The sequence below is a fragment of the Vigna unguiculata genome, chromosome 3 (genome assembly GCF_004118075.2).
Source record: "Vigna unguiculata cultivar IT97K-499-35 chromosome 3, ASM411807v1, whole genome shotgun sequence".
NCBI lineage: Eukaryota > Viridiplantae > Streptophyta > Magnoliopsida > Fabales > Fabaceae > Vigna > Vigna unguiculata.
In genome coordinates this window covers 23,200,549-23,218,718 of record NC_040281.1, presented here as the reverse complement: position 1 = coordinate 23,218,718, position 18,170 = coordinate 23,200,549, and the positions used below count along the sequence as shown (strand labels likewise).

At 33.4% G+C, this 18,170-nt stretch overlaps 1 protein-coding gene across 4 annotated transcripts; it reads left to right on the top strand.

Moving 5' to 3' along the window:
• The first annotated feature begins 2,710 nt into the window (after positions 1–2,710).
• Positions 2,711–7,830, top strand: LOC114176810 (protein IQ-DOMAIN 14-like). Of its 4 annotated transcripts, none has more exons than XM_028061976.1 (7): positions 2,711–3,021; positions 3,795–3,841; positions 4,193–4,281; positions 4,520–4,933; positions 5,177–5,404; positions 6,123–6,251; positions 6,898–7,830. In XM_028061976.1, exons 3-7 carry the CDS (start codon positions 4,216–4,218, stop codon positions 7,636–7,638), a joined length of 1,578 nt encoding a protein of 525 aa, XP_027917777.1. In that variant the 5' UTR covers positions 2,711–3,021; positions 3,795–3,841; positions 4,193–4,215; the 3' UTR covers positions 7,639–7,830. The 4 variants fall into 4 exon arrangements, with proteins under 4 accessions (XP_027917777.1, XP_027917778.1, XP_027917775.1 ...); XM_028061974.1 differs by having other exon boundaries at positions 2,716–3,021; positions 4,517–4,933; XM_028061977.1 differs by lacking the exon at positions 3,795–3,841.
• The last annotated feature ends 10,340 nt before the right edge of the window (positions 7,831–18,170 follow it).

The window sequence follows — 18,170 nt, the reverse complement described above, 5'->3', positions numbered from 1 at the left end:
TCACAAAGGTAATTAGTTGATCAACAAAGAGTCATATTGATAACTTAAATGACATATGCAACCAAAAGAAAGATGGCATGCAAGCCAAAATAGAGATGACCCACAAAAAAATAAGCAAAAGTTTAACTTACATGGATGAAGAAACTGATCGGACAGAAAGGAAGAGTTCGCCAAGAGAATCATCCTTGTGGTCTTTGATATTAAAAAATAGTAAAACTCGTTTAAAATAATTTTTTTTATACTAAAACTTTTTAATATTAAAATAATCGAGTCTTATTATATTTAAACCAATATCACTTTTAAAATCCTATTTTCTACAAAATGAGTAAAAAGATGAATTTTTTAGTATGAGATTGATAACTTATATGCTCGTTATCATCTTAAACGTACTCACATATTAAGAATTAAATTTTATAAAACTTTTTCATTAACATATATTTTCTCAAAAATAAATACACGATTTAAAATATATTTAATATTGGAGTTTTTTTAAATAAACCAAACTATAATTCTAGCTTACTCACATCTTAAGAATTAAATTTTATAAAAAAATTTCATTAAAATATATTTTCTCAAAAATAAATACAAGATTTAACATATATTTAATATTAGAGTTTTTTTAAAATAAACCAAACTATAATTCTAGCTTACTCACATCTTAAGAATTAAATTTAATAAAAATTTTTCATTAAAATATATTAACATGATATAAAGTTTAAATATTATAAAAATAAAAAATAATTTTTATCTTTAAAATAGTTATATTCTGATAAATTTAAAGAAAAGTATTATTAAAAATAAATTTTTAAAAAAGTCTTGCGTTGAACAGAAATACTATGAAAATTAAAAAAAAGAAAAACAGAAATACTATGAAAATTAAAAAAAAGAAAAAGTTATGTGATATATATAACTGAAGACCCTTTTACATAGGTAAACTTGTATATATAAATTAGTGTACTGAGTTCATCATTTGATCTCAACCTTGTAATAATTGCTGGATAACTCTCTAGGCAAAAGAAAAACCAGCAACCTTTTTCTGTTTCAATATTTGTCTTCAACTCCTTGTAATTTCTTCGCACCTACTTTTCTTAGGAAGATAAAAGAGAATGAGTGAATAAAAGATGAAATTCTGGTGACAGAAAAAAAAATGAGAGAAATAATTTAAAAAAATAATATAATTTACTCCATTATTTTTCGTATATTTTATTTATTTATTTTTCTTTAACGAAATATTTTTAATTTGCATTCTATTTTAATTTAATTAATGTTAATTTTTATAAATTTAAATATTTATAATTGAGTTTCTATTATATTTTTTTTTTATTATTCAAAATTTTTATATATTTTAGATAGTATTTGTCATTTAATTTTTTCATTAAATAGATAATATGACTATTATTTTTATACGTAATAAATAAAATAACCGTCACATTAACCTAATTAACAAAAAGATTTAAATTAATAATATAAAATTTGAGTACATAATAAATAAAAAATTAATTAAAAATATAAAAATTTATGAAAAAAGTTTAAACTATATAAATATATTCCCACTTTTGATATTTAAATTCATTTTACTTTACTTTCTCCACTGACATCCTAAAGCATCTATTTACAATCTCTAATAATTTTCAGGGTTTTGATCGGAATACAACTAAACCTCTATTTTTAACAAAAGGAGAAAAATATTTAAATTCACTGCATATTTTGAAGTCCACATTTTACAGGTTAAATAGTTGACTGTATGAACGACAAATATTTGTGAAAAAACTTAAGCAATCATAAAACAAAGAATATTTTTAAGGTGGTCCATCCTGCATCAGTCGATAGTTAAATCACCATTCCCCTTTTAAAATCTACCTGCCTCTCTGGTTTTGACTCTAGCCAAACCAAGACTTTTCCAAACTTTAACGTGCCCTTTAATTCTTAACATTACACAATTTTCAACAGAACACAAGTAGTTAAGGTTTGCCAAAACAAACACGTAACCACACTTGTTTAGATTCATATCCCACTTCAAACAATGATTTCAATAATTTTATTTTCTTAACCACAGCACTGAGGGGTACCATCATCATCATCATCATCATGATCATCATGCAGGGATCAAAATAAAAGAACACAAATTACAGCTCAAAATTAAAAAAAAAGTGTTTTTCTTATTCATGAATCTGCCATATTTCATGGAAAATGTTACAAATCAACTACTCAAATAATAATATCCGACAAGATAGAACCTTTCAGTACTTCTTGAGATGCAATGCAAAGCTCAAAAATCCCCTTTTTCCAATTTCTTCTATTTCAACGGATATATATCAGCAAGCATTTGAAAAAGTAAGCGCGTGTGTTGCAGTGTCTGAAAGGAAGCGTGGTATGGATGAGAGTGTTCTGAGAAGGGCACACCTAGATGGCAGGGCCATAAATAAAAGTCCAAGCTTTTTAATTTGCAACGCAGTATATTTGTCAGATCTAAAAATAACAGAGGAGATGAAAATGTTGGTAAGGTGGCAATAATGGAAGTTATAATAGAATTAATAAGGAAGAAGAAATAAAGAGCATGGTACCAAACTCAACCGTTTATAATAAGTGGCATGTAATTCTTTTGTAGGTGTCCACATAGTCTTCCCATTGAAGTAAAGTTGGTTGAAGTTGTCCACATTGAGTGAGAAAGTGGCCAACCAAGCCCTTCTTTCTCCTTCTCTCATCATCATGCATCATGGAACCAAAAGAAAAATTATAATTATAAGTCCCACAAAACAAAGAAAATTATAAATCCCACAAAAGGTGAAAGGTGGCTGGAGGAAAAGTAAGTAACTTCACACAGCCTAAGAGAATTGGATTCTGAGCTCTAGAGAGAGAGAGAGAGATATTTGAGGCAAGGAGGAAGAATCATGTGGTGCTGGAAAGGGGAGGGAGGCTAGAAAAAAAGAGGTTGAGAGAGGGTACCCTCTTTTCTTTGCACTCTTCTGTGCCTGTTACACCACTTTTCTTCTCTAGCAACCTCTGCCAACAAAAAACAAGGTATCTTCTCTATGATCCTTGTGTTTTGTGTTTTTGTTTTATTAATGTATTTTCAAGATTTTGCTTTTGAGGTTGTGATAAATCTGTTAGTTATTATGGTTATCTCATAAATCTTAAGGGCATCCACTTCTCTGACTTATGATTCTTCCTTTTGCTTCTTAATTTTCATCAACATGGCACTAACTGACCTCGCCTCGGGATCCTCCTAACATAATCTACACTACCGAGTTTGTCAGAAGCCTATGTTTTCTCGTTTTTCTTGAAACTGTAGGAGAACAACTCGTTTCCTCTCTGTCATGTTCACAACTTGGTCTTTCTTTCTTCTTCTTCTTCTTCTTTTTCTGAATTGACTAAGCTTCCATTTCACAGATCATGTAGGATTTTCTTTCTTCTCGATTTTCCTTGATTCCTAGAACAGAATTCTCTTTCCTCTTTCTTTTTGGTGTTTAATTTTGACAATTCAGCTTTCTTTATACGTTTGCTTTCATTTTCAGTTGAAAGTTTCCTTCTTTTTCTTAATTTAGATTATAGTGATATGAACTCATGTCCTCATCATATGCTCCATACTCTTTCTGTGTACCTTTAATGATATAGTCGTGTACCCTTAGATTGGTGTGTTTATTGATATGAGTGTCCAATTAAAACCTATACCGTTTACTTCTTCTTCTGTCCTCTGCATAAAGGGGGTTATTCTCTTGGGTGAATGAAGTTTTTTTTTTTCATTTAATTTCATATGCTGTTTATTCATTCAATTATCTGTTGGCCATGAACAGCCTGAAAATAAATTAGAGATGCTGTTTCCTTGCTGGGGATCCTTCTGGTAAGCTTTACTCTCTAAAGAGAAACATAGTATGTACCAAAGTTATAATAAAAAAGATGCTATTACCTTCCCCTATATAGATTGCTATATATAGCCTTAGATAGTGTTGTCACAGCAGAATGAATTATGTGTGTTTATAGATGAATGAATCTCTTTGTAATCTTGTATGCTAGTCCATATTTATTATGTCTTATGTCTCTTCTCTTTTTGTTACATGCACCTACTTGAATGGTTTTGATCTTAGAAGTTCTGAATTCATTATATATTTGAAGCTAGCTGAAAATTTATTGCATCTATAATAGCACCAGCATGCACATGACGTGATCTTTTTGCCTTCATTTTCTGCTACAGGAAGAGACAGTAATGCTACTGACATGGGAAAGAAAGGGAGTTGGTTTTCTGCAATCAAAAGGGTTTTCACTCACCACTCCAAGGGGAAGGTAAGTAACATATGTGAAATGCTTGATTGAATTTTGTATGCTGTTCTTGGTTGTTGCTATATATGGTTTTCTTTTGGTATCCCCATAGATGACAAAAAGATTAGCCATTTGTGACTGGAATTACAGTGAATGATTTTGCAGTTAGTGACACTGAATTGTGAAGGAAAAATATATTCCAAGTCAGTTATAGCAGCAGTGTTGTTAGCAATATATCTAACCATGTTGTGTAATGCAGCAGGATGCGGATAACAAAGGCACAAAAGAAAAGAAGAAAAGTGTAGGAAAAGTAAAGCATGGAGAGACAAATTCATTCATCCCCCTCTTCAGAGAGCCAAGTAGTATTGAGAAAATCTTTGGGGACTTTGAAAGGGAGCAACAACTACTGGGGTTAAGGCCAGTCACTCCTCCTGAGAGACCCAAAACTCCACCATATGTCCCTCCAAGAGCACCTTCTCCTAGGCCTCCTTCTCCAAGGCCTCCATCTCCAAGGGCTGCTTCTCCCAGGGCTTCTTCCCCGCGAGTTACCTCTCCCAAAGCTGCATCTTTCCGGAATTCTCATCACCACAAGGAGGTTGTCTACAGACCAGAACCAACTTTGAGGCATCAGAATGCCTCAGCTACTAAGATCCAGGCTGTTTACAGAGGTTATATGGTAAGCCTTCATGTGTTCTGAATGCCATAACTAGAATTTTATGTGTGTCTCCTTAGGTTCATGTTTAGGAATTAAAGTAGAAAGACCGGTAACAAATCAAATATGAAAACGTTTTGTTATAACTTGTTGTTCTTGATGCATTCCACCTTAACAAAAAGTTAGGCTTTTGATAATGTGTATCTCCAAAGCATTTAATACTTTGTGAAAGAAAGATGAACCTTGTAACACGTTAATGCAATGCAGGCAAGGAGGAGTTTTAGAGCACTGAAGGGTCTGGTGAGGCTCCAAGGAGTAGTGAGAGGACAGAATGTGAAGAGACAGACAGTAAACGCGATGAAACACATGCAACTGTTAGTGCGAGTTCAATCTCAGATTCAGTCTCGAAGGATCCAGATGTTGGAAAACCAGGCACGATATCAAGCTGAGTTCAAGAATGATAAGGATGCAGCCAGTATCTTGGGCAAACTCACTGTAAGCCTTTCTAACTTGAGCATGCAATTGTTCTGAGAACATGGATAAATGAATGTAGCTTGTGTTCATAAAGAAAAAGTTCAACTGCTAACTGCTGAGTAACAGGAAATAACTATGTCTTGAGTATCAAGATCAAGAACTCCTGTTTGCTCAACCCATTATAGATGTCAGCTACTTTTTGCTAATTTATGCACTTCAATATTAAAAGGCCAAATGCCCTTCACTTTGTAGGGTTGCCTTAATGGCAAAGTTGTGTGTTTGTTTTTTGTCTTTTACACTGTGTACACAATAGTAGGTAGCTCTCTTTTCCTTTACCCTTTCCCAAGTGAAAGTGGGATTTTATTCCAATCCTTGCAATGTACTTTACCAGCTATTGTTAGGCCTCCTAACATCTTCAAATTTAATGACTAGCTGAGCCATTTGGTTGGTAACACTATTATGTCCTAATTCCTTTGTAACCAAGTAAAGTTTTTAAAAATGTAAAGTTCTTGGTGGCATATTATAGCTGTTGCAAACTTCCTAATCCTAGGAGCAAACAATCTCAAGTTATGAAGTCAGTGACTTAGTAAGATTTTAATCACTATAACTTGAAAATATGTGGAGGATTCTAATGTAGTATATACCTTTTATTTAAAAATGTGTGCTTGCATGTATTTCCAATTTCATTTTTATGTAAATCAAATAAAGTGATTTTAATGATTTGGAATTTTGGGTGTAGTCTGAAGCAGGTAATGAAGAGTGGGATGATAGCTTACTGACCAAAGAGGAAGTAGAGGCAAGGTTGCAGAGGAAGGTAGAAGCAATCATCAAAAGAGAAAGAGCAATGGCATTTGCATATTCACATCAGGTACTCACAATCACAACCTACACCTTCCATTTATGCTTTGATATTTTTATTTCCTTGAAAGTAAAAGGAGTGTTAATTCTTCAAACAAAAAAGCACTTTGTGCATTGCTTCTATATTTTTTCTTTGTCCAATTTTGAGTGGGATCACATTAGTTGCTTAATTCTTCAAAAATAGCACGCATGTTTGGAAACTTAGGTAGTAAGAAATCACATTTGAGATGAGAGTTATAACTATTAGTTTCTTAAAATCATATCCGAGACTTGGAACCAAATACACTTACCTTGTGTTTGGATAAGGAATTTTAACAATTCCAAAAAATTGAAATATATAGTACTTGAATTACTTACCATTGAAGTTTGCTCATTTCTTAAATAGTTGGTTTGGATCTAGTAATTGAAATATATTGAATTTAGTATTTCTTGTTTGGATAAAACAAATTCTATTTTAAAAATATTTTGCTCAACCTTTGGATCGGTCTGATTCGGCTCGATCTTCGGCCTGGGTTGGCTCATCTAGACCTTCTGCTCAAGCCAACTCATCTAGACCTTCGGTTTTTGGACTTGTGCACTTTTTTTATACTCTTCGGCTTTGTCTTTGGAATGACAAAATCTCTGTATGTTATAACTTTGTTGATTCTGTCAAACAGCTATGGAAAGCAACTCCAAAATCAACTCACACCCCAGTGGTAGATGGAAGATCAGGTGGACTTCCTTGGTGGTGGAACTGGTTGGAAAGACAAGCACCTGCAGCAGCAGCAGCAACTCCACAAGAAAAACTAGTGCTGAAGAATTTTCAACTCACACCTCCAAGACCATACTCAGAGCAAAAAACCAGTCCAAGACCCGGGTCCAGCTCTCAAAGACCACAACAGCCTCATTTTGCTTTTGATAACATGGACACTCCCACACCAAAGTCCACAAAATCAACCATAGTCACATCTTCAAAACCGGTACGAACACCGCCATATAGAACTCCTCAGGCAAACTCTTCAGGCTCTGGCTCTAAATTTGTGAGACCAAGGGGTGTGGGATCCAATTCACCCTTTGATGTGCCACTGAAGGATGATGAGAGTCTCACAAGCTGCCCCCCATTTTCAGTGCCAAACTACATGGCTCCAACCCTCTCTGCCAAGGCCAAAGTACGTGCTAGTAGTAATCCTAGAGAAAGGCTTGGTGGAACTCCAACAAGTACTGATTCTAAGAGAAGACTCTCATTCCCATTGTCACAAGGAATAGGGTCTTTCAAGTGGTCTAAAGGGTTCTCTAGCAAGGATCAAAGGGTGCCAGATAAGTTTCAGACACTTGAATCTATAGGAAACGTGAGTGTGGATTCAACACTGTCTTTGCCCGCAAGGGTGGGAAGAAAGCCTTTTACAAGATTTGTGTGATTTTTATTTTTTGTTTTATTCTTTTTTAACCATTTTATTTTGTCCATGTTGGTGGTGTTATCAGTTACATTATGATTATGATTTGAGTGTATTGGTGATAGTTTGATGACAGGTATACCCGTTGTAAACTAATAAAAACATAATAGGAAACCATGGTTTGGTAACTTTAATTGGAATTGGAGTTTTCTTGTCTGGTTTTCTCTTTTGTTGTTGGGTGCAGCTGAAAGCAAACAACAAAGACTATAATTAAATACTATTAACAAAGAAATAGGTTCAGAGCATCTGCCAGAAGAGGCTGATGAAGATCCAACGGAGGAGAATCAATCCTATTTGAAACTCTCCTCGTTAGCATTCAATTTCTTGGACCTAGAATTTCATCTACTAGTTTTAATTTTTTTTTTATCAAGCATTCCTAACTGATGATGAATATAACAATTCATATTTTAACATGTGTGTCAGACTCATACATTTTGTTCAACTCACTGAACTAGACTCTTGGTATGTTTGTCCATTTATATGCAAACTTGCATGTTGATCTATTTAAAGACATTAATATATTCCAGTTTTTATTATTATTTTTAAACGAGTATTATAATATTAATATAAAAGATAATGTTGGAACATCATCGATAGAAGCCAAAAACAGCTCATGGGAGAAATAGATGCAGCCAAATGATATTAGGTAAGCAACAGAGACAAAGATGGTGATACATGTGGAGGCAGATTAACAGTGTTCACGTGGGCTAAGGAAAAATTTGAACAAAGTGGTTCAGGTCTCTGCAATCGAAGACAATGAGTGATAATTCTGGACCACGCTGGATACTCCTGAAGCTATTAACTAGACACAAGAATTCAGATTCGATATCAGCAAAGGTTGCGAAATCATAAGGTTCATAGCAAAGGTGGTTTGCGTAATATGAGGAGGCAGGGACAACAATTTTTTAAAACTGTACCTTATTTTGAAGTGTAGGGAATCTTGATCCCTACCCGCGTGTTTCATGATTATAATAGGTTAAACTAAGAATCACATGTTCAACAAATAGAGGTTAAGACAACAATTATAATATTTAAAATTTTCAAAGTTAAAATCCCTCTGTGTTTTTTTTTTTTTTTCCTAATGGGTTTCTCAAATTCATGCACTTCATAAACAAATTCATCTCATCACCAACTTGACCTGAAATATTTGGATTTCGATATATTAAGAGCATATCCCCAAAATGATAAATGATGATATCTTCACGTATACTTAATAATTAATCATATCTTATATTTGATTATCATTTCAACCTTTATTCATCGACCCATGAAACCCATAATTATAGCATACCATCAAAGGAGTATTCACTCTATTTCTTTTCATCATTCTCTATACTATCACATACAATATCTTATAATTCTTATTGATTTGAGCTTCAAATAATCTTCTGCTGGTGGATCTCCTCCTAATGTTCCTCACAAACTCAATCCTTTCACCCTTGGAAGCCCTTCGTTCAAATTTGGTAAGAATATTTGGAGTCCACCGTGAAATCCGGGTAATAATCTTCCTCAACCATGTTGCATATGGTGATTGCTCAAAGTCAGACTTAAACATGAATGTCATCATACCAAGAGATGGATCCTATATCTTCAACAGTGTTAAGACTCACATAGAGATACTCTTCCAAAAAGAAAAGGAGAACCTTCAATAGAGAGTAACAAGTATGCAGAAAAAAATTGATAAAGACTTGGAGCTTTTACGAACTCAACATTGTGAAGAGTTTCAAGATCTAAATAGAAGGTTCAACACTTTTGATAGAGATCGATCCATTCAAAAGAGCTATACCTAAACCTCCATTGGATGAGGCCATGCAAGCCAACCTTATTCGTTTTCATCCTTTCACTTTAGAGTTCACAAATATCTAGATGCCTCTTAGATAGTGTCAATATTCTGACTTCATGCCCATTGATAAATTGTTAGGGTCAATTACCAATTTCCTATTTATAAACTCTCGGTAGGTCTATTAAGGAGAGAATTCATTAGGGATAGATTATATAAATGTGACAAGAGTTCAACTCACATAAGGAATTAATACCATTTTTAACCCAAAATCTTAAGACAATGAGTTTATGAGTCTTCTTTTTTATATAGTTCTTAAATTTCTCATTTGTATCTAATGTGAGACTTAGACTCACTTGAATTTCTAACAATCTTTCCTTTAAGGGTGAGTCCCTTTTATATTGGTACATTTCCCCTCGAAAAAGAAAAATTCCATCAATGGTATTAGAGTCGTTGATTAAGTCCTATTCCAATTTCTTTGTTTCCCATACACATGCAATATGGTGACAACAACATCAATAGATGATGCTAGCTTGTGATTTTGGCATCAAGGAGGTCTCCTAAAGTGATTTTCTCTTTTGAGAAGGCAGATCACATTGATTATTCAATCATATTTTCTAATGAAAATTGGTTATAAATATAGTCAGTGATACGGATGTTAATGGGAGTATAATTTAAATTAACTTAATTTAGTTTGATTTAAGGTAATAAACTTATTTATTTTTTAATTTAAAACACTAAGAATGTGAAATTTAAAGATGCTCCTACTAGATGTGAGCTTAATCCCTAAAGATTATATCAGTTTACAACTTGCATCTAGGAGTGATATAAGAATGTGATCACAAAAAAGAGAATAAGAACAATACAAATTAAAAGATAAAATAGGAATCCATAGAGGTTTGTACTAAATATGAGATTAATCTATAAAATTATTCTACTGTGAAAACTCTCTTCAAAAGAAGAGAGAATTAACAGAACATGTATGAGCTAACAAAAAGAGAATATAACAAGATGCATTCAGTGAAAACGAAAGGAATTAAAAGAAAAAGTACAGAGGAAGAGCTTATGAGCTTATGAGAGATGGAGCTTATTTGGATCATGCTTTTCATGCTCTCTTGAGTTTTCATTGCTCATCTTTAACTAGCATTGGATGATATTTTTCATGGCCCTTGACCTTTAATAACTTCTATTTGAATGTTGATTCTTAGTCCTTTAATGTTCACATCCCATATATGGTTGAACTTAATAGGCCAAATTCAAAATTACTATTTACACATAATTTTCACATATACATTTTTTATGTCTAAAAGTAGAAGAAAGTAAATTTTGTATGTCTAAAAATCACAATCAAAATAATACTCCATTCTACAATCATTTATTTATTTAAGATTATTCCCGTATATGCACTCATCATTTTCCCTTTCTCGGAGAATTCATCAATAAATTTGAAAAGACCTATTAAGGAATGAAGTCTTATTAAAATGTCAAGATTATATATCAAGACCATAACTTTTGTTCTTTTTTACTAAGTAAAATAAAATATCTATGTAGAGATATTTTATTTCATCAAGTTGCTTATTTTGCATTCGTTCTTCAATTTTTTTTTTTCAAATAGCATGAAGTACATAATCTAAATGAGAGAAAATTTTCCAATATTTCATTTTAACAAATTTTATTTTCAAAGATTTAAATTTTAAATGTTTACACTCAAATATTTTATTAGTTTTATAGGACTATTATTTATATTATGCAAATCAAGTTTTTAAATTATGACTCCCTAACCTCTATTAAAGATGGAGAAAAAGATGGAGAATAGTGCTTATGAAAAAAAAAAAACATTTCTAGAACCTTTCTTCTTTTAGTTTACTTTTATCATTATGTCTTAATAAATTCTAGACTCATTTTTATTTCTTTATTTGCAAGGTTGTTCTTGGACAATTCCCTTTTCATGTTGAGATCCTTTTAGGAAGAGAGAAGCTTTGGGTCTCATAGCTGAAGACCTTGTTTGCTCATGTACACCTCCTTTCTCATGTTTTTTTTAGGAAAGGAGCATTGGACTCATGGCCTATCACCTTAGGTGGACCAAAATGGCAAGAGAGGTCATCCTTTGACGTTGTAGACAATGGTGTGTGGCTTCTTGCTCTCCAAGGACAGGGTGTTGTTATCTCTTAAGCTGATATATTTTCTAGAATAAGGAGGGTTGACTTTATTTGGGTTTGATAATCTTAGGTTCTAATACTTCAAACATGAGGTTAGAATTACATTAAAGATTACTTCCAGTAACACTACAGTAAAGAACATAACTTGTAAAGGATAAAGGGTAATGCAATTGAGTGAAAGAAGCCAAGTTTAATCTTAACTTCTTTATTAGAATCACTTATCTTTATTATTATTCAAACTTATTTTCAAAACTGTCAAACCTTTATCACCACTGTTTCATTACAAACTTGAATAGATTATAGATTATTGTTGTTATCAAACCTAATATCTGTGAATACAACCTTGTTGTGCTACAAATGAACTAGTGCACTTGTTGGAAAAATTACACCCTTAATTGGGCCATCAACAAATCTCTCCAACACCTATAAAAGATCTATAATTTTTAGAATTATACACATTGTGTTTAGCCGTATGAGGTTTAGATGGCAACAACTAGCACTCATTTTGGGTTGGTGCTTCCCTCAAGTGGCATGCCACCTTTCCTTTTCCCAATCCCTTCCTCTTCTCTTCATCTTTTACTTCTTTATTTTCTTCTAGTTTATGATTCTATATTCACACCCTTTATTGTTATCCCTTTGTCCTCTTTTTATTTTTTTTAATTGAATCCTCTTCTCCTCTCTTGAGTTCTTGTGAAGAGAACATACACACTTAGATATCTTAAGGAATTACCTTCATGTCTAGTGGGAATCTTCCTTGAACTTTCTTAATCACGTAAACACAAACACCTTATATGCTAAAGGTAAAATGAACCCTTATCATAAATAGTCCTTATATAAAAAAATCACAAAAAACTAAGTTTAATATATTTGTTATTCTTCATTATCTCTTGTAGCTCGTATAGTTACAAGAATCAATAATTTGAAAGATATAGAATATCATGAGGTATTTTTAGTCTTTTGCTTAGAAACTCAACCTCCTCTTTCTTGCATCGTTGTTTCTTTAAACATAAAAAAGTAAGAGATATTTGATTACTATTTTCACAAGATGATTTAATTAATAAAAAAATCTTTTTTGATGATGTGATTTTTAAAAAGAAAAAAACTTTCTTTTTTCTTTTGCACATGCTTTTATATATTTATTTTTAGTTTCATTTTTACTTGTTTCTCATTCAGCTCATTAAGACATAGAGGTTTGAGTATGACCTTGTCCCCCATTAAAATTAAAAAGAAATTTGTCGCTACAACGTTGTTGATACTTTTGTTTTACACATACTTATAGTTTTATTGTATAGTGATTGGACTTTTCCTATGCTTTATTTTCAATTCTTAAGATATTTTAATTCAATAGAAATAAATTGGGTTCATTGTACATATTTGCTTTAAGTTTGTATTTTTGGTTATCTGAACTTTGCTTCCTATTTTGGCTAAAACTTTTTCTATAGTTATTACTTGACTGATTTAAGTTGTGTTGTATTCTATATTTCCAAGACTATAAAATAGACTAATAGTTTGCTAAATTTGGAGTTCTTTGTTATTTTCTATGAATTTTAGAAGTTGAGGTAGATTTGTTAAAATTTTATAATGGAATTTAACTATTGCGTGTTAGCTTAAAATTTTGTAATCGGAGCTTATGGACATAATTAGAGTATATTTTTAGCCCCACATTTGCTTCATTTTTCAGAGGCTAGATAAGGCCTCCATGTGCTTGAAACTAAAAAACAAAAATCATTTGCAAAATTTTAGTTTTAATTTTTCTACTTTTTTCTTATTTTTATATTACCTTTTCATATTCTTTATTTTGTCTTTCTGTTTTTTACAAATGGAAAACTAAATCTTAGAGGATTCATGCATGCAATTAAGATCAAACAAGCCCAATTGAGTTTTGCATAGTTTGTTCTTTACTTTGAGCAAGTGATAGAAAGAGATGGCTAATAAATACCATGGAATCAAATACTTGTTTAAGAACCACCTATTGAACATGACATGAATAGAATAAAGGGAATATGTTGATAAGAGGATCACGTGTACACTATAACATATGGTTTGTTCTAGTTTTCCTAATGGAGAAATGTGCAACATTTAAGGTCACAAGGATTTGCACTAATTCCCAGAGACTATGGATGAAACCTATGAACAATGAGACGTTTTTACCATTACTCCAAATAGACCTTGAGCACAATTCAGGCTGAGAGGGATCGTAATCAATTTTCATGGGTTTATCTTCGAACCTCAATCTCACTTATTCAATGCCCTCTTGGATTATCTATAACAATATATTTCCTCTTTTGTGTTTACATTTCAAAATATCAATTTTACCCTTTAAAATATAATTATTTATTAAATTTTTAAGAATTGATCGTTATTATTAATTTTTTTCTTTGTTTATCAATCGCTATTATTTCATTTTTTCTGATATATTTCACTTTATTTTTAATAAATATAATTTTATTTTATATATTAATTTAATAATATTACATTATCATCACTTACTAATATAATATCACGTATACTTAAAAATGCGTATAACATGTGCAACATCGTCTGTCTGTATGCTAATATTTCTAAAATGAATCACAATAATTCTTTGAATGTTTTCTATCTTTTATTTGTTCCATTGTATATCATTTATGATAATAATAATTTAATCGTATTTATTGATATTCTAGAAAAATATCGAAAATTGTGTCAACTTTAGTAACTTTAAGACTATGATTTCGATTAACTATTTTATATTGGATAATAATACTTTAACCCACTTTTTTTGACTCACTTTTAATCTACCATTTTTATCATCCTTAGATCATCACATCACATCACTACAAAAATTAAAATAGATGATCTAAGGGTGATGAGAGTGATGGATTAAAAGTGGGTCAAAAAAAGTGGATTAAAATATCATTTTCCTTTTATATTTTACTTCTCGCGATTGCAATAATTGATAAACATAGGACTAACCTACTTTTATCTTTATTTTGTTTTTCCTCATACAAAACATATTTACATCATGATAACATTATTAACTATAGTCTCGAGATAAGAGCTACTTTATTATTATATTTAGTTAATTTCATTAAATCGATCAAACTAACTAGGGGTGGCAAAACTGGTCAATTTGTTCTGTTTTGGTTTTGGTCTGTCCCATCTGTGGCCCGTAAAAGACGAGTCAGGCCGGGCTGGCTCGTCCACTTTTTTTTTAATTAGTTTTCAATCTTTTTTATTTTTACATTTTTTTTATACATACATATAAATTATTATTAAAGAGATATTTAATCAAATAAAATATGTTTTAGACTTTTTATTGATTAGTTAATGTTTTTAATTAGATAAATTAAAATAATTATTAAATTTACATATTAAGTTATTCAATTATAACTAATAATTGAAACTTAATTTGTAGGTGTTAATGATATAAATTACAATACTATTATATATTTACATATTTAAAAAATATAATATAAAAAAATAATCTTTTTAATTACTTTTATTTATTTATTTATTTTTTTAAAACAGGCCAATGGGCTAGGACGGGTTGGCCCGTACTTTGGTCCGTCAAGTTGACGGAACGAGCCAGAACGGGTTGACAAATTGAAATCTTCAACCCAACCTGTCCCTTTTAACACGGGCTGGTGGGCTGGCCCGTTGGGCTCAGCTCGTTTTGCCACCCTAAAACTAACATTTGTTTTCCCTTTATAATTATAAAAAATTAAAAATTAAGTTACAAAAATTATTCATTATATCTAGTGACTTTCTGAACTTAGTTAAGGAAAAGCAATTGGTGGATGCTAGTTTAAAAGGAGTGAGAGAGTTGTTTGGATCAGATGAAGCAAATGAGTTTGCCTTGGGTAGTGACGGTGTACTAAGATTCAGTGGTAGGCTGTGTGCACTTGAAGATGCTGAGGTGAAGAGGTTGATCCTTGAGGAAGGACACAAGAGTCGTCTTAGCTTGAATCCTGGCATGACTAAGATGTACCAAGATCTCATGGAGACCTTTTGGTGGCAGGGCATGAAGAAGGATGTGGCTCTATTTGTATGCGCCTGTTTGACTTGTCAGAAGGCGAAGGTAGAGCATCAGAGGCCTGGTGGAACTCTACAACCTTTGGACATACCAGTGTGGAAATGGGATAGTATAGCTATGGATTTTGTGACCCATTTGCCATGAACCTTGAGAGGTCACGATACGATCTAGGTTGTGGTGGACCGATTGACCAAGAGTTCTCATTTCTTGGTAATGAACATGAGAATGTCTATGGCCAAGTTGGCTTAGTTGTACATCAAGGAAATAGTGAGATTACATGGGGTACCATCGAGCATAATTTCAAATAAGGATTCGCGGTTCACTTCCTGTATGACAGACATTACAGAGTGCTTTGGGTAGTAAGTTAACCATGAGTTCAGCCTATCACCCCTGTATTGATGGCCTATTGGAGAGAACGATTCAGTCAATTGAGGATCTATTGAGGACATGCGTGCTGGATCATTTGGGTGCTTGGGATGAAGTTTTGCCTTTGATAGAGTTCTTATACAACAATAGTTTTCATGCGAGCATCGACATGGCGCCGTATGAAGCTCTTTATGGCAAGAAGTGTAGGATCCCAAGCAGTGCTAGTTGAGCCAGAATTGTTTGAACAATTTAGAAAGAAGGTGAAGATGGTGAGGGATAGGTTACAAGCATCTCAGAGTAGGCAGAAGGCCTATGCAACCGAAGGAGGAGACCCTTGGAATTCACGACTGGAGATCATGTGTTCTTAAGGGTGACCCGAACTAGTAGAGTGGGAAGGGCTATTAGCTCAAGGAAGCTTTCTCCTAAGTTTATTGGCCTTTATCAAATCTCGAGGAGGATCGGAGCTGTGGCTTATGAGATTGCCTTACCTCCTCAGTTGGCCAATCTCCACCCAATATTCTATGTCTCACAATTGAGGAAGTATGTATTTGACCCATCTCATCTGTTGGAAGCCAAGGATGTACAGATCAGGGAGGACCTCACAATGGAAGTGCAACCAGTTGCTTTGGAGGATCGTCGAGTTAAGGAACACCGGAGAATACCCGTCAGTCTTGTCAAGGTCATCTGGGACTAAAGGACTGATGACTCTACTTTGGAGCTAGAGGAGGATATGAGGAAGTCACATCCACATTGATTTTTTGGTAAGTCTTAATTTTCAAGGTCGGAAATTTTTGTTGTTGGGGAGAATGTAAGGCCCACTTTTTCTATATTATGATATAAGGTCCTAACATTGTCTGTTGGGCCTAAGACAAGCCCATAGGGTGCCCAAAAACCCTTACCATCCCTTGTACAAAGGCAAGGGGACCTTTCATTCTAGCCCTAATTCACTTTTGGTGTCTTATTTTCTAGAAATGAACCAGCTCCTTCTTCCCTCTTAGAACTGCATACGTGAGCTCTACTAAGGTACAATCAGAGCACCCACTGTTTCACTCTAACGTCTTCTCTGGGTAAGTCGAACTTGAACTTTACCCCTTTCTTTGCATTCCAGTGTCTGGGTTCTACCTCGGGTTGATGTTGAAACCTTATGCTAGCTTCTATGCGTCTGTTTTTCCAGTTTCCTTGCACTAGTTGGAGTTACAGTACCCCTCTCTTCTTCTAGGACCACTGTGCTTACGTTTTTAGCTCCACTCCAGGTGAGGGAAGATAGGGTTTCATGCCTTTATGTTTATTTTGCCTATTGTTAGACTGTTTCGTGTTCTTAAATGATTGTATGGTGCTGTGATGGTGTGAATAATGTATGATGTGTGTTTCTGGTTTGAATCTGGTGGTTGCACGCGTGAGAGTAGGCGAGTTTTGATGAAGTCGCCCAGGCGAGCTGCATGGTCGCTCAAAACGAAAAGCTCTTGCTTAAGCGAGGAGCTCTCGCCTGAGCGAGAGCAGCAACTCACCACCTCTCTGTTTTGAGGGCTCGCCTAAGCGAAGGCCTCTTGCTTGAGCGAGATGGGCTAGCTTGAGCGAGACCTCGACGTGCCCTCTGTTTGTAGTCTCGCCCAGGCGAGAGCTGGTAGCTTGAGCGAGGGGTTCCTCTTGCCTAAGCGAGAGCTCCTTAGCTTGAGCGAGATTGACAGAGTTGATTGGATACATGTATGTTTCAAATGATTGGATGATTTGTTGCTCTAAAAAATTAAGTATGATGCCTTGTATGTTCTATATGATATAATGGGACTGGAATTGATAAGCTTGGTATGAATAAGTGCATGAATCATGATTGGTTGATTGGTTGGATATTGGCATGAGATTGTTATGCTTGATAAATCTATGGTTGGTTGGTGAAACATGGCTATGGTATGAGATTGTCATAATTCCATGAAACTCTTGGTGAGATTTTATGGTGGTGTTGGATGTGATGGACATAATTCCATGAATCTCTTGGTGAGATCTCATGGTGGTGCCGTATGAGATGGACGTAATTCCATGAATCTCTTGGTAAGATTTCATGGTGGTGCCATTGTAACATCCCATCAGGATATTACTGATTTTTTAATAAAATAAAGAAATAAATTAAAACACTGCATTTAATAATACCTCATTTTCCTAAAACGCGGGAAATATTTAA